This window comes from Lepidochelys kempii, chromosome 14 (genome assembly GCF_965140285.1).
Source record: "Lepidochelys kempii isolate rLepKem1 chromosome 14, rLepKem1.hap1, whole genome shotgun sequence".
In the NCBI taxonomy this organism is placed as follows: Eukaryota; Metazoa; Chordata; order Testudines; family Cheloniidae; genus Lepidochelys; species Lepidochelys kempii.
In genome coordinates, this window is record NC_136393.1 from 38,979,356 (window position 1) to 38,996,785 (window position 17,430).

Below are 17,430 nucleotides of genomic sequence, written 5' to 3' on the forward strand. Positions count from 1 at the left end.
GGGGGTTAGTTACAAGAGGGATGCAGTGTGGGGTAAGTGGGGCAGAGACAGTCTCTCTGATCCTCACACAGGACACTGCAGTAGATGAGGAGGAGGTTGTGACAGGTTCCTCCCATGGTGCCATCTGGAACTGGGGTACCACTGAGCTTGCCTGACCCACCAGCCTGGACTTCCTATACACTGCACTGCTGTGACCAGCCTGCCAAGCCCTCTCCCAGGCTTCAGTCTGCACGTTACCAGCACACATACAGGCAGGGACACACCCAGCTGGAGTTCATACAGACTCTGTGATCGGCTCTGCATGGGAAGGCACAGCTAAGGCTCCTCCCACTTCCTAAGGCATGCCCCCCTACCCCAAGTGTAAACCCAGTGTATACCGTCTTGCTGCGCCGCACAAGGAACTGTACAGCATAAGCTCGTGAAATTTGCCCCCTCCCTCAATGTGGAAAGGAATATACACAGCTTTCTGCCCCAAGTTATGACTCCCACACACACTGTTTTAGATAAAGCAAAAACAAGTTTATTAACTACAAGAGATCAATTTTAAGGGATTATAAGGGATAGCAAACCAATCAAAGCAGATAATCTAGCAAATAAACAAAGCACAATCTAAGCTTTATATACTAAAGAGATTGGATATGAGTATCCACTTCTCACCCTAAATAATTATTTAAGCTGATTACAGAGATTCTTAAGGGGCTGGCTGCCCTTGCTTACAGCTTAAAAACCTCAGGTATTCTTCACAGTCTAGAAACCCCTCTAGCCTGGCTTCAGCACTTCCCCCCCAGTTCAGTCCTTTTTCCTCAAGGGTTTCCCAGAATCTCCTTTGGGCGGGGAGTCAGTGAAGAACCATGCTGATGTCTCTCCTCTGTCTTAAACAGCTTTTGTATGTGACGAGCACCGTTTGTCTCCATGCTTGGTTCCCATGCCTTTCAGTGGAAAAACACTGGTTTTCCAAGATGGAGTCCAGTACCAGGTGATCTGGTCACATGACTTTGTAGTGTCACAACAGCCGTGACTCCAGGCTGTTTGTAGGGTCTTCAGGAAGGCTTTCTGCTGGGAGATTAGCTTCTTTTAAAACCTATTGTTCTCCCTAATGGCCCTTCCCAGCCAGCCATTTAGACTGCCAATTAGGGCTGTAGATTAATTGCAGTTAACTCACATGATTAACTCAAAAAAAATGAATCATGATTAATCACAGTTTTAACTGCATTGTTAAACAATAGGGCACCAATTTAAATGTATTAAATATTTTGGATGTTTTTCTACATTTTCACATGTATTGTATCCTGTGTTGTAATTATAATCAAAGTACATGTTATTTTTATTCCAACTATTTGCAGTGTAAAAATGATAAACAAAAGAAATAGTATTTTTCAATTCACCTCAGTAAGTACTGAAGCGCAATCTCTTTATCATGAAAGTGCAACTTACAAATCGACAGTTTTTTGTTACATACCTGCACTCAAAAGCAAAACAATGTAAAACTTTAGAGCCTACAAGTCCACTCAGTTCTTGTTCAGCCAATCCCGAAGACAAACAAGTTTGTTTACATTTGCAGGAGATAATGTTGCTGGCTTCTTATTTACAATGTCACCTGAAAGTGAGAACAGGAGTTCACATGGCACTTTTGTAGCCAGCAATGCAAGGTATTTAAGTGCAAGATATGCTAAACATTCATATGCCCCTTCATGATTCAGCCACCATTCCTGAGGACATGCTTCCATGCTGATGATGCTCATTAAAAAAAAAAAAACATTAATTACATTTTTGATTGAACTCCTTTGGGCAGAATAGTATGTCTCCTGCTCTGTTTTATCCGCATTCTGCCATATATTCCATGTTATAGCAGTCTCGGATGATGACCCAGCACATGTTGTTTCATTTAAGAACACTTTCACTGTAGATTTGACAAAACGCAAAGAAGGTACCAACGTGAGATTTCTAAAGATAGCTACAGCATTTGACCCAAGGTTTAAGAATCTGAACTGCCTTCCAAAATCTGAGAGGGACGAGGTGTGGAGCTTGCTTTCAGAAGTCATGAAAGAGCAACACTCTGATGTGGAAACTACAGAACCTGAACCACCAAAAAAGAAAATCAACCTTCTGCTGGTGGCATTTCAGATAATGAAAATGAACATGTGTTGATCCACTTTGCTTTGGACTGTTATCGAGCAGAACCCGTCATCAGCATGGACACGTCTTCTGGAACGGTAGTTGAAGCATGAAGGGACATATGAATCTTTAGCTCATATTGCACGTAAATATCTTGTGATGCCGGCTACACCAGTGCCATGAGAACACCTATTCTCACTTTCAGGTGACATTCTAAACAAGAACTGGGAAGCATTACCTCCCACAAATGTAAACAAATTTGTTTGTCTGAGTGATTGGCTGAACAAGAAGTAGGACTGAGTGGACTTGCAGGCTCTAAAATTTTACACTTATTTTTGAATGCAGTTTTTTTTGGTACATAATTCTACGTTTGTAAATTCAACTTTCATGATAAAGAGATTTCAGTACAGTACTTGTATTAGGTGAATTGAAAAATACTATTTCTTTTGTTTTTTTACAGTGCAAATACTTGTAATCAAAAATAAATATGAAGTGAGCATTGTACACTTTGTATGCTGTGTTGTAATTGAAATCAATATATTTGAAAATGTAAAAATCATCCAAAAATATTTAAATAAATGGTATTCTATAATTGTTTAACAGTTCAATTAATTGTGTGATTAATTTTGTTAATCTTACGATTCATTTCAATTAATTTGTTTAATTGCATGATTAATCGTGATTAATTTTTGTATTCGCTTGACAGCCCTATTGACAATCTTTTGCCTAGTGGGTGTTCCCCAAGTGTAAACACATTTCTAATAGAAATACATAGCCAATATTCCTAACTTCAGATACAAAAAGATAGATGCATACATATAGGATAATCATATTCAGTAAATCATACCCTTTTCAATGATCTTTCACATGACCTATCTTGAAAAAAATACATCATAGTTATGCTATAATCATACCATAATAGTATCTCTATGAAGAATATGGGACACAGTGCCACAGTGAGCAGCTGAACTGTAAGGTTGCCCATCTCCCTCTGGCCTCAATGCTGGGTATCGGTCTGGCTTCAAGGCTGCCCAGGTCTGTTGATATCCCCGGCTCCCTTCTTGTCTACACCCAACCTCAGCATCTTTGCAATAGGGAGATGCTGCCCCCTACCCCCGGATCATTTTTTGGAGTGTCGTTCATGGTCCTTTAGATTTCATGGGCAGCTGCACAAGACACTCACAATCCAATTCAAGTTTCTCTCTGGCACTGGTGCAGCGAGTTCACAGTTCTCAGCCTCAGCCGTCTGGCTCTGAGGAGCAAACCCAGCAGTTTCCCAGCTCTGTTCCCCTCATCTTCTGCCCCTCCAAATGGTATCTTACATCACTTCATAGATCAGGCAGTAACTTCATTCCCTGTTTCAGTCTCAGGCTCAGGCTTGACCACTGTGAATGTATCTCATACCATCACTGCTTGTGCTGAGAGATATTGATCACTGTCATTGTTCAAACCACACAAAAAAATCTCATGACAAAGGGTTAGATAAAGATCAAAATAAAATCTAAAAAAGGACTGTTCTGGCAAATGATCATTTGTCTTGTCAAGTCCTCAATGAATCTGACCTACATCCTGTCAAACCAAACTTATATCAAAGTATGTGACCAAACGGCCTTCACAAAGAGAGAAAAACCCACAATCCAGGGTGGGCTATAAAACACGTTCTTGTTCATAAAGTAAAATCTCAGAGAATCATTTAAGACTCAAAATCAGGAAAATAAATTTACCCATGTTCTTCTGAAGCCACTAAAACTAGCCTCATTATTTGGTTGTATTAGTTGCAAAAGCTTTAGCATCATCATAATAAAAAAAAAGAGAAAGAAAGACAAATCTTCCTATGTACAAATGATCTGGACTAGCCTAGAAAAAGCCAGGAAGCAATTTTACCAATAGATGGAAACAGGGCTAAAGAGCTGAAAGGTCAAACTGTGCTTTGAGGTTCAATGGGATTTCCCCACCCACTCCTAGGTATATGATACTTTCTTCTCCAGCCCTCCGGAGTCTGACTTAGGATCATAGACATCAAACTGTGATTCCTAAGCATGGAGAGACAGGGACACGGGGGTAAGTGACACCCTAGGAGATGGAGGGGTAGAACGAAACCAGGATAAAACTCTCCATCGCTTGGACAGGGGCTGCTGTGTCGAGAGTGGAGCATGACAGTGATGGGGGAAGGAGGGAATCCCTGAGACTCACCCCATTGCCCTGAAAGAGCACAGATGCTAAAACACCACATTTTATTGTCCCTGCTCCCCATTTATTTAGCATGTCATTAATTCTTGTGCATAAAGGGAGAAAATGTACAAACACTAATGCTTTTCAGCACGGCCTGATGTAATATGAGACTATCTAGGAATGAGACAATCTGTCCCCAAGGGGGAACTCAGGGACTAACAATCACTTTGTGAATGGGAGGGGGTCAGAACAGATAAGTAAGGCTACGGTTTTATTATGGAGGTTGTGGAACTCAGGCAACCTGTGACTTCCAGAGACCTCCGTGACTGCAGCCCGTGGTGGCTTGGAACTGCGGGGTCCCCCTGCCACCCATGGCAGCCGAGAGCTGCCCCCTGGAGCTCTGACCTGCTGCAGGCCATGGGGTTACCCCACATCTCCTGGCTGCAATGGGTGGCTCCCAGAGCTTTGAGTCACTGTGGGCGGCTGGGGGCCCCCCATAGCTCCCAGCAGGCATGGATGGTGGGGCGGCTTCAGAGCTCCGAGCTGCAGGTGGTGGCGGGGGGCCCTTGGAGACCCCAGCCAGAGCCCCCGCACCTCCCCAGCTGACATGGAACCCCAGACCCCAGCAACAATAGGTGCTGGAGCCTTCTCTCTCCCATTTTGTCACGGATATTAGTAGTAAAAGTCATGGACAGACTTCCGTGAATTTTTCTTTATTGCCCGTGACCTGTCCACGACTTTTATTAAAAAAAATATCCATGACAAATCTCAGCCTTGCACATAAGATGCTCAGGGAGAGTTTACAGTAGAAAAACTGGTACAGGGTCACAGAGATGCGCTGGCTAATCCTGACCATGTTTCCTACCATAGACACGCTTAGAGGCTGATACTGCAGAGGCAGAAGTGGGATCTCCAGGCCTCCCACAAAAGGCCCTGTGGGAATCAGCCCCTCTCAGTGGTGCTGCCTGAATGCAGAGGGGGCAGGGAGAAGGGGCAGAGAGGGTGAGTGATGAGAGACAGCAAGTCTCTGCCGCTGTGCTCTCCCTCTCCTCTTATCCCACGGTGCCCAAACACTCAAAAGCCCCAGCACGCAGCTCCCCCTGATCCCCAACCATTCAACTCCCAGTGTCCTCATCGGCCTGGTCCCTTAATATTTGATCGCCCATAGCCCAGTGCCCTGGGGGATTTGGGGAAGGGAGGAGTTACTAGCCCCCAAGGACACTCCCCGTGCAAGGAACAGCTCCAGGTCAGTGGTGGAGCCCAGCGCAGGGGCTGGGGAAGATGCGGGGTGGGGACAGGCATCTAGAGTGAAAGTGGGGCCTGGCACAAGTGTTCTTCTCCTCATCTCCATGGCAGGGGGACCCCACCTGGGAAGGTAAGGGAGAGGGGGGAACTTCAGCCAGGCAGAGGAAGAGGCTGGAGGAGTTTCTCTCTCTCCGTTCCCCCACCTGTGCCCCATCAGCTCAGCAGCCAGGGCTGTAGCAGGGAGGAGGAGCTGATGGGGGCTTCTCCTCCTCTGCCTGGGGTTTGCTTAGACCAGGCAGAGCCAGAGGGTCATTGACCAGCTGCTGCTTGGCTGCTGCTGGATCCTCACCACAGTGATGGGCAGCTGGATCCTTGGGAGCTGAATGCCCCTGATGTGTGTGGGAATGAGGAAATGGGTTGGTCACCATGGCCAGCCCCAGTCAGGGCCCTTAGAGAATTTCTCTGCTGTGTAGAGGAGTCTCTGATGTCCAACATGGTGTTAACTCCATGTGGACCATGTCCCACACTGCAAACATCTCAGAGGTTTCTTCCCTGTGTGGATTTGCAAATGCCTGATACTCTGGGAGCACCAAATAAACCTTCCCCCACGTTCAAGGTCTCTCTGTTGTGTGGGTCACTGATGTGTGTCTGCAGTCAAGCTATTCCTAGGGTGTCTCACCCTTGTGTATTCTCTGATGTTTGGTGAGCTCTGAGCTCTTACTGAACCTTTCCCCACAGTCAAGGCATTTATAAGGTGTCTCTCCCATGTGCATTCTCCCATGTTTAGTAAGATGTGAGCGCTGACTGAAAGTTTTCCCACAGTCCAAGCATTTGTATGGTCTTTCTCCTGTGTGGGTTCTCTGATGTGTAATAAGCTTTGAGCTCTCACTGTAATCTTTCCCACACTCAAGGCATTTATAAGGTCTCTCTCCTGTGTGGGTTCTCTGATGTGTAATAAGCGCTGAGCTCCGAATAAAACTTTTCCCACATTCACAGCATTGAAAGGGTCTCTCTCCTGTGTGCAGTCTCTGGTGTAGAATAAGTTGTGACTTCTCAATGAAGCTTTTCCCACAGTCTAAACATTTATGGGGTCTCTCTCCTGTGTGGATTCTCTGATGAGTGGTAAGTTTTGTTCTGTCAACAAAACTTTTCCCACAATCGAGGCATTTATAGGGTTTGTCACCTGTGTGGATTTTCTGATGCTTAATAAGGCGGGAGCGACTACTGAAATCATTCCCACACTCAAGGCATTTATAAGGTCTCTCTCCAGTGTGCAGTCTCTGGTGTATAATAAGTTCTGACTTCTGAATGAAGCTTTTCCCACATTCAAGGCATGTATAGGGTCTTTCTCCTGTGTGGATTCTTTCATGTTTAGTAAGGGATGAACTTTCGATAAAACCTTTCCCACACTCGAGGCATTTATAGGGTCTCTCTCCTGTGTGCAATCTCTGGTGTTTAATAAGATAAGGCTTCCTACTGAAGCTTTTCCCACAGTCTAAGCATTTATAGGGCTTCTCTCCTGTGTGGGTTCTGTGATGTGACATAAGATGTGACGTCTCATTAAATTTTTTCCCGCATTCCAGGCATTCATAGGGTCTCTCTCCTGTGTGCAGTCTCTGGTGTGTAATAAAGTGTGACTTCTCACTGAACCTTTTCCCACAGTCCAAGCATTCATAGGACTTCTCTCCTGTGTGGGTTCTCCAATGTTTAACAAGGTTTGCACTGAAACGGAATCCTTTCCCACAGTCAAGGCATTTGTAGGGTTTCTCTTCATTGTGACTTGTCTGCTGGACTGAGGTTTCCTTGGGATCCTTGCATCCTCCGCCATGTTCAGTGGATTCATCCAGTTTCTTCCCGGGATAGTTTCCCAGCTGCATCTCTGAGCTGTCTCGATCTTCCCAGGCATTTCCCTGCTCCAAGCCCTGGGAAAAAGTCCCTTCGGCTCTTCTCAAAAACATCTCCTGCAGTTCCACTTGCTCAGGCCCTTCCTGACGCAGATTCTCCTCCTTGTTCTCACTCACTGTCCTCTCACCTGCTGGGAGAGAGAGAATCCAGACAGGAGTCACTGCCTGTGCCGGGGAGAAGGGACCGAAAGGGGAATAGCAAAGAGGGGAAACACAACACAGTGACTGCTGGGGAGATGGAGACATTGGATTTTGCCTCCACATCCCACCCAAACACTCCCAGGGAAGCAAAGTCAGGGAGGAAATTCCCACAGCTAACAAGGTGGGTGGGAAGCCATGACTGATATCTGCCTTGATGATAGGACATCTGCTGACGGCCGCCCTGACCTGGTTGAGATGGGGCACAACTGACGGCTTTCACTCACAGTAAGTTTTTGGGAGTCCAAACTTTTTCCTTCATTCACCAGATGTTTCTGTCTCAGTTTCCCTCATTCCTCACCTGTGCAGGTGCCTCTCAGGCTCTCCCTTTCCTCAGCAGCCTGGAGATCTGGGACCCACGGCTCTTCCCCTCGTTCCAGCTGGGCAATCAGGTCAGGTTTGGGAATGGGGAATACTGCGCAGGGGGTGAAATCAGGGAAGCTCAGGGCTCACGGAGTCTTGGTAGAGTATTTGTCACAAGGAACATTCCCTGAGTTTAACCTGACCCTACATGGGACTGTGGGAACTCAGACCCCTTGGGAGCAGCACAGATCTGAGGGCACGGAGGTGTTGTTACACCCTCACTAGGAGGTCTCAGGGAAGATGAGCTCTGGGGGACTTGCTGACACACACACAGCTCAGGTGTTAAACTCCTGCCTATTTCCAAGCCTGCAGAACCTAGAGCCCTCCCCACGGATGGAGAAAGGTGAATGGGCGTGAAGGAAAAATAATACAGGCAGGACAATACCCTGCTTCTGATCCCCTGAAAGCTGGAAAGATGGGGATGAATTAGCATGTCCATTAGGTTTCTGAATTCCCTGTTCCCTTGAAGGGGGTATGTAGATGCAAATCTCTTCCTCTCTGCAGTTTTGAACTATGCGACCCTCCTCCCCCCAATCCAACTGACCATGGAAGAACTTGACGAAATTCAGATGTGCAGACCCCACGGCATCTAAGAGCTGAGGGCACAGGAATCCCTTACCCATCACATAGTTCTCCTGCATGACATCCCTGTAGAGGGCTCTCTGAGCGGGGTCCAGCAGAGCCCCCTACCCCTGGGTGAAATACACAGCCACCTCTTCGAAGGTCACCGGCATCTGAAACATCAGTTTCCCCACTCAGCACCTGCAGCCCCAGCCAGAATCCCACTAGTCACAGGGGAGGAGGCCCAGAAAAGCAGAATCCCACCCACACCCTGCTCAGAGCAGCCAGGAGGCTTGAGGGGGTGGGAGACAGTGAGAGCTTCTTGTCCCCCCCAGCACACGGAGCGGGGCAGGGTCTTCTCATTTCCCACCCGCCTGCCAGCCACAGGCTGATACGGGAAGCAGAGCTCTGAGCCGGGGGCAGGGACAGGAATCCTGACAGCTTCCCTTCGTATTTCACAGCAGCCTCTGGCCAGTGGGGTGAGGATGCAGCTCTGGGAGTCTGGTCAGTTTTCCCAGCCCTGCCCAGGATTTTTTTTTTCCTGTTTCAGAAATGGGGGGAAATGGAATAGGCCTGTTCAGAAAATCAGGCCCAGGTTGACCGTGTCTCAGCAGGTTTATCACCCTGTCCCCTCACTGCTTCACCCTGTCTGTTTCCTGGCCCTACCCCCCTACAACAACTTCCCTGAAAAATTCCCTACCTGAGTTGGCTCCATCACAGCCATTTCCCTTCCCTGTGCCCTGGAAGACAGGACAATCTGGAGTGAAACATGGATGGGATTCCTCAGCCTGTCAGGGCGAGCGGGGCGACAGGGGAGGTTTCAGAAGGGGCTGGAGTCCATTTCACACCCCGATTCCCTCCTTAGCTCTCTCCCTGCAGACAGACGCACTGGACTCTGCTACACTGGGTAAAACCATCAGTGACTTTATTACAACATGGACCGGCCCCTCCCACCAAGGCTGAACCCACAGGGGCACTTTTAAACCCTCCCAGGACAGAGCCCTGTAGCCAATTATTTTAGTTTTTTTGTCATTTATTGTGTGATGTTATGATTAATTCATATGTTATGTCATATATAATCATTTTATGTTAAATAGAGTAAAATTGTAGGATTATAAAAGTATAAGATTGATTAATAGTAGAAGGGATAGGTATGCATTAGGTATCTAAGTAAGCAGGATTGAAACACAAGGCCCACAGGCTGAAGCTTGTAAGATTTTAGCTTAGCCATATTAGGCCTTGGAGCAAAGAAATGCTGACCTCAGTACGTCACTGAGGAATGACCCGGTGCCACAAGTGGGTAATATTGTGAAAAATTGGCCAGAAGATTAATTTTAAATCACAAAAATGTTGTAATGGCATATCTGTCTGCAACATGTGTCTTAACCACAGGGTATAAATTGTGAATCAGTGCTAATGAGAATAAATAGAACCTACCTGACCAATAGAAATTGGGGTCCCTTGTGCTTCTGGGGGACACCAATCCAATAAGAACAAAGAGGGTTGACACTTTCATGAATGTGCACAGAATGTAGGTATAGTCGGACTCACCATATAAAAAGAGGGTGCCCAGATTAGGAAAACTGAATTCCCTGTAGTGTGACTGGGAGCGCATCCGCCACACTCGCCAAGACAGGGTTACACCCACCTTATGGATAGCAGAAGTCCGGCACCCTAGGCCAGACTGGGCATGCTCCAGATGCTGAAGCAGTCTAGAGGGAGGAAGCCAAGCTCATTCTGGGTTGGAGGCTGGAGAGAAAGGACCTGGGCTGGTCGGTCCCGCTGAGGACTGGCTACAGCCACAAGGACCAGCTTGGACCCTGCGACCGACGGAGTCCCAGGAAGCTACATGTGCTGGAGACCCAGAAGCCTCGTGGACTGCCTCACCAGGGACAACGGCAGGAAGTGACCCAGGGAGGGTGATGGAGGGGTATCTCCCATCCAGGTAAGCTCAGCGTGTTTTAGTAGGATTCTCTGCTGAGCCAGTGGTTCTGCCACTGTTAGGGCCCTGGGTCTCCTGGGCTGCCAGCCCCCCTTGCTGGTGGGTACTGGCCTCTAGGCCCCGCCACCCTGCACCAAAGGGCTGCGCACTAGTAAGTCTGGCCACTAGGCCATGCTTCCCCAGGCACTGGGGCTATGGCCTTTGCTGTGGTCCTTGGACCCTGGGCTAGCGGGGTTGGACACAGCCAAGTAAACTCACCGGTGGTGTCCACACACCCACTTCCCATCCCCTTTCGGGACAGGGTGTGCATACACCGTGACATATGGGAAAACTCCAGCAGGAACCATCCCTCCACTGATGATCAATCCATGAGAGACCTACAGACTGTAACACTATCTAGGAGGATGTGAGTATAACTATGTTTGTAACTCATGCATAGGTCTGTATGGAATTTCTGTATGCTTGGGTACTCATAACTTTAATAGTTACTTTAATAAAACTTGTAAAACAGCACTAGACCTTGTACTTGTGAATGTCTGTGTGGTCACTGCCCTTGGTCTTTGTGTTCCTAGAGATGGTAAATCTGAGGCAAGTAGCAGAGGTGACTTTCACTCCATTAAGCTTGAAACTGTAGCCACCAGAGCCGAACCCAGGGTGGTGTGATCCCACACACTAAATTCACTTTAAATAAAATGAAAGGCTACAGTCTCTAAGACAAATGCTAGAAAAGAGCAGAATCAAAGGAGCCACTTTGGGGGATTCCTCCTGACATTGGCCCCGAGGGCAGCGTGGGGACTCGGCCAGGGCAGGAACTGACTTTTCCTCTGACAGCTCCTCCCCTTGTTCCCAGGAGAGTCAGTCTGCCCAGGGGGATGCAGGGAATGGATCCGGGCAGGGCTGGGAGTCTTCTTCCCCACTTCTTGCTCCTGCTGCCCATTTTGGTCTCACCATTCCCCTTCCTGTCTCCTTCCCTCTCTACTTTGCCTGGGAGAACTGGGGACTGTCCCGTTCCCATGGGTGTTCGCTCTCCAGCGTGAGCCTGGCTGTGTCACTGAGGGCAGCAGCTCTGGGACCTGCAGACACATGCCCTGAAAAGAGTCCTTTGTGCAGAGTCACTTTCCTGCCCGGCCCCAGCCCTTTCCCCCAAGCACCTGGAAACTCTGGCTCAAGAGCTGACATTGGCAGAGCCCTGGGGCTGCCCCAGGGGGCTAGTTCCAGGAACATCAAAAGTCCCCACCTGGGCTGGGCACAGAGGGGGCTTAATGAAGGTCTCTCCCTGGCACAGACCCCGCTGCGGGAGCAACAGCTGCTCAGTCCGGGCCCCAGATCACAACTCAGGAGGCAGCATCAACTGACCCAGGGAGCTCAATTAACTCCCGGGTGCTAATATCATGAGCAGACAGAGACAGACACCAGCCTCCTCTTCCATAGCAATAGCCAGCCCCCCAGCCCCCCTTATGAGGACAGTTCAGCAGCTGCAGATTTCATTTGCCCACCTGGACTCACACCAGAACAGAACCAGAGAACCAGCTTGAACCGATATGCTTAACTGACCTGGACCCAGACTTGAACCATCATTTTTCATCTTAGGGCTTGGCTCCACTTGCGAGTTAGAGCGCATTGAAGGAGCCCCGGGCGCACTAGCTCACTACCCGTCCACACTGGCAAGGCAGGTAGAGTGCTCTGACTCCATGGCTAGAGCGCGGCTGGTTCTCCACCCCGGCCAGTGGAATAACGTTCTGTGCACCCCGGCTGGAGCGCCGCGGCGCCAGTGTGAATTGAACTCAGGGAAAAACGGCTCCCAGTTACAACAGAGTTTCAGCAGTTTTTCAGCTCAATATCTGATAAAACAAAACCTACTCTGATCTCTCTTTCATTATAAAACAAGACAACAAAACAACACCCAGGCATGTGATCGCTACCGGAACAGCCTGTCCCGGTAGAAGGAGAAGAGAAGGGGGCAGCCCACAGGAGCAGGGAGTGGTGGGGGGGGGCAGACAGGTGGGGGGCTCCCTGCCCCAGGAGTTAACATTAACTCTTCAAGCCCAAGGGAAAAGGCTGCTCAATTCTTCTTCCCCTTAGACAGGCCTCCTCTCACCCGTCCCCACCCCTTGGGGCAGCTCCTCCCTTCAACGGTCACAACCTGAGGCAGGCCCCAGGCCCCAAATTCTGTTCCGCACTGAAGCAAGCCACCACCCCGCCCCTTCTGGGGCACTTCCTGGTAACTGGACCATTCTGGGGTGTCTTGAACCAGAACTGAACACACCGACTGCCACTGAACCGAACCAAACCAAACCCCAATTCCACTCCTTGCGGCTCGCAGTGACTCTGGTTGGACACCGAATCCTATGCAGAAATCAGACCAGCCCCTGTTCAGTCCTGTCACCCCAGAAGTCAGGACCCCCCCCCAATTAAGAAGATTGTCTTTAAACACAAATAGAAAGTTGGGAGGGGGGGGAAGGGGCAGTGGGTGGACATTTGCCTTGTAAATTCGCAGCCCTTGGGGGAAGTCTCCTGCCCACCCACTACCCCTAGAATGACCACTTTTCAAAAGGCAAAAGTGGGACACTTGCGGGAGCCCTGCCCCCTTTCCCTGAGGCCACGCCCCCGGCTCCGCCTCTTCCCCCTGAGGCCCTGCCCCCTGGCCAGGCTATGATAAGAGCTGCCCAGGGAGCCCAGGTCACTGCAAGGGGTCCTGACCCTCCACCTGCCCTGGGCAGGGGTGCTTGAGAGCGTCCCTTGGCCCGTCTGCCCACCCCTCAGGGTAGGTGGAGGGTCTGGGGCTCCCCAGTGCAGCCTGGGAATCTCTTATTATGGCCCAGCTCCTAGCTTCTGGCCTGGCCAGTGGGTGGGGCCTCCGGGGGGGACAGGAGGAGCGGGGGTTCGTGCCGAAGGGGGGCGAAGGCCCACCTCAGCCCCACCCCCGGGGAACAGGCTGGCGCTGCCCCGGAGCCTCGGGCAGGTGCAGAGCCCCGGCCCAGGGAATCCCGGACAAATGGTGTCCGGGAGTCCTTCAGCCCAGGACCGGGACTTGAACTCTGCACTTCAGGACTGTCCTGCCCAGTTCGGGAGGGACGGTCACCCTGCCCATCCCCCACTGCTGGTTTGACCATTTGTAGGGGAACAAATCCCCGCTGGGCAGGGCAGCCCCCTCACCCTCCCTTACCCCACGGGGCAGGGGAGCTGCCTTGTATCTCTCCCCACCCCTCTGCCTGCAGCCTTCTCCCTGCCCCCCGGCTCTCCCTTCCCCAGCCAGTTTCCTCTTGCTCTCCCACTCTGCCTCCAGCCTCCCCCCCACACCCCCCCACACTGCCACCGCTCACATCTTCCCTCCATTCCCGCCTTGTTCCCCCCAGCCCCCTAATTCCCCCCCGCCCCCCCGCATCGCCCCAACCTCCCTTCAGTGCAACCACTGCCCCGCCCCCATCCCATCCTGCCCCCGGCCTTACACATCCCTATCCCCCCCCCGAATCCCCCCTTATCTGCACCCCCCCCCCATGTGTGGCTGTCCCAGCCCCCCCCGCCCCGCACACGCCGGGGGCTGCGGCAGCTTTCCCGGGCCCCGGGCAGGGAATCGCAGCCGGCTCCGCGGGGAGCAGCCCGGGGCCAAACCCGCCCCCTGCAGCCCGGGGGTGGCGGGTCTCTCTTACCTTCCCTCCGAGCGGGGCCCCCCGGGGCAGGGGCCGGGCCGGGAAGGGGCCCTGGCCGGGCTGGGGGCTCTGCCCTGGGAGAGGCTCCCGGGGAGCAGCGGGCAGGGCCCGGCTGGAGGTTCCCCTCTCCCGGCTGCAGCCCGGGCTCCGGGCTCCCAGCACCAGCCGCCGGGGCGCGGGGATCTCGCCGGGAGCCAGAGTCCCCGCAGCGGCTGCGAGTCACTTCCTGGGCCGGGCCTGAGCCCCGCGATCCTCCCCCCAGAGCCGCCCCCCAGCCGCTCCTGGGTCCTAGCGATCAACCCACCGATCTGCATCCCCCCCTGCCCCAGACCTTGCCTCTTATGTCACTAAGCCCTTCAGGGTTGACCGGAAAAGGGTGCATTGTTCTATGAGGGCAACCACGATCAGGCCTGACCAACTCACTCCTCCTCAGACACTGCTTTCATAGTGTTTATCCACAGTGGGTCATGGGAGGTCTCTAATACTGGTCCTCAGGATCATTGCAAGAAGTGTGGGGGGATGATATTTAAGGAACTACGTTTATATACTGGAAACTGTTGTAAAGTCTGAATCCAGGCAGTGCTGACAAACAGGGTTTGCTGGACCAAGAGATATCTAGTCATATCTCTCCCCCAGTTCACATGTCGATGAAGCATTGTAAGTCCTGTTTGCAAACACATTTGAAGTCCTGTTTGCATATAGCAGTGGTTCTCAGCCAGGGGTAGTTGTACCCCTGGGGGTACACAGAGCTCTTCCAGGGGGTACATCAACTCCTCTAGATATTTGCCTCGTTTTATAACAGGCTACATAAAAAGCACTAGCAAAGTCAGGACCAACTAAAATTTCATACAGACACTGACTTGTTTATTCAGCTCTATATACCAAACACTGAAATGTAAGTACAATATTTATATTCCGATTGATTTATAAAATGATGTGGTAAAAATGAGAAAATGTTCAATAATAGGGTGGCTGCAATGCTTTTGTATTTTTCTGTCGGGTTTTGTAAGCAAGTTGTTTTGAAGTGAGGTGAAACATGGGGGTAGGCAAGACAAATCAGCCTCCTGAAATGGGTACAGTGGTCAGGAAAGGTTGAGAGCCACTGACATTTAGGACCAACAGAAAGAGCACACTGGAGAACCAACAATGGGGTGGGGGGGGGGGCACTTCAGCGGTTTACTGGACACCTGGAGGAGAAGAACATCACCCTGCAATCCTTCAGGAAGCAAACAGGAGAACGTGTTTTGCATTCATGGAAAGGGGGATCCCAGCAACGTTGGCTGGTGACCTTGGGAGAATGTTTTAGCCATGGATTACACTTGTTAACGTTAAACTCGGACTATATGAATCCTGTTATACCTGGTGTTTGACGAGTAACCTGTTGGTCTTATTGCTTCACTATCTTTTAACCTTAGTTGATAAACTCCTGTTTGTTTTCATTAAAATGCATATCTCAATGCTGTGATGTTATATTGGCACTGATCCTCAACTGAATCTAACAAGCTGGTATTGTCCCTTTGGGGATGACTTGCCTCAGCCTTTGAATTTGAGTGTCCAGTGAAGAGGGGCTGGACACTACAGAAGGACACTTCAGAGGAGTTCAAGGGCAAGGCTGTGCCTAGTGTTAACCTGCCAGGCAAAGTAAGGACTGGCAGAGCCTTGGGGAGTTTGGGTGCGGAGCTGAAGGCTGGGGGTGACAGGAAACTGAGGCCCGTTAAGCGGAAGTACGTTTCCCTTGCACTGAGGCAGGGGGTAACAAGGAGATTCACAGTCTGGGGCACCCTGAGAAAATGTCACAGCCGGAACCTGCAGTGTGTGGAGCTCAGGGATGGTGAAATAACACCGCCAAGGGGCTTAAAAAACCAAGCCACCTCCAATGCTGAGGATTCCACAAGCTCCCTTGGAAGCTATTCCAGAGCTTAAATATTCAGATGGTTAGAAAGTTTTCCTAATCTCTACCCTAAATCTCCCTCCTCGCAGCTTAACACTTTTACTTCTCGTCCTACCTTCAGTGGCCATGGAGCACAACTGATTCCCAGTCTCTATAACAGCCCGTAGCATGGCTGCAGACCATCGCCAGTCTTCCTTTCTCAAGACTAATAGATCCATTTTTTTAAACCTTCCTCCACAGGTCGGGTTTTCTAAACCTTTGATCATTTTCTGTTGCTCTCCTCGGGACTCAATCCCATTTGTCCTCATCTTTCCTAAAGTGTGGTGCCCAGAACTGGACACAGGACTCCAGCTGAGGACTCCCCAGTGCCTAGCAGAGCGGGTCCCGCAACTTACATACCACACTCACGTTAATACATCCCAGAATGATACCAGTCTTTTCCGCAGCTGCGTCAACGGGTGACAGCCAGACAGCGTCTGAGTGACTGCATTAAAGACCATTCCCCCTTCCCCCCATTATTCAGTACAAGAGACACTGGGGGTTTGAGAAACTAAATTCTTCTTTATTCTTTTCAAACCAAGAAATAAAACCTAACCCCCTCCCCATCCAACGCCCAGCTCGGCAGGGTGCATTTCAGCCCGAGTTCAGCACATTGCTGCTCCAGCCACACACGTGCCCCAGGGAAAGAGGAACAAGTTAAAGCTGGTAGAAAAACACAATCCATGAGAGAGGCATTTGCCCGGCATCCTCCTCTCAGCAATGGGGAGACGCCGATCCCTCTCCACATCAGTTCTCTTGGGGCATCATTGGTAGTCCTTTAAAGTTCAAGGATGACTTCATCCAGCACTCGTAGGACATTTCCTCTCTCTCTCTCTCTCTGGGACATGTGCAGTGAGTTCACAGTTCTCAACCTCAGCTCTCTGGCTTGCAAGAGCAAACAGTGCCCTTTCAAGGCCCTGTACACCCACCCACTCTCTCCCCGTCCCGCTCCTGACTGTATGTCACATCTCTGCAGGGATCAGGCAGTAACTTCCTTACCCATTTCAGGGTATGTCTACACTGGCAAGGTTCTGTGCAGTAAAGTTACATCACCGCTCAGAGAACGCTGAAGGGAAACCGCTGTTGTGTGTTCACACTGTCAGCTGCGTGCGCAATAGCGTATTTACACTTGCGGTACGTGCATCGGTATTCGGCGGGTGCACTTTGGGCACCTATCCCAGAGAGCATCTCTCCCTCTTCTGCTGCTAAGTGTTGTGGGAAGGCGGAGGGGGTCGCGGGGCATCCTGGGTCCTGTCCCAATGCCCCGTGATGCATTGCTTCGCTTCCCAGCAATCCCTTGGCTTCCATCCGCATTTGGCACCATCTTTCAACCGTTTGTTCACTGCAGGC

The 17,430-nt window shown here is 50.4% G+C and overlaps 1 protein-coding gene across 1 annotated transcript in view; it reads right to left on the reverse strand.

Moving 5' to 3' along the window:
• LOC140898388 (uncharacterized) overlaps positions 1 to 17,430 on the reverse strand; it is a 43,588-nt gene that overhangs the window by 12,034 nt on the left and 14,124 nt on the right. The window contains exons 7-9 of the mRNA XM_073312157.2: positions 14,151 to 14,397; positions 7,936 to 8,049; positions 6,201 to 7,567 (exon numbers count right to left, since the gene is read on the reverse strand). Coding sequence (XP_073168258.2) covers positions 6,201 to 7,567; positions 7,936 to 8,049; positions 14,151 to 14,397 — 1,728 coding nt within the window. The remainder of the gene's footprint in view (positions 1 to 6,200; positions 7,568 to 7,935; positions 8,050 to 14,150; positions 14,398 to 17,430) is intronic.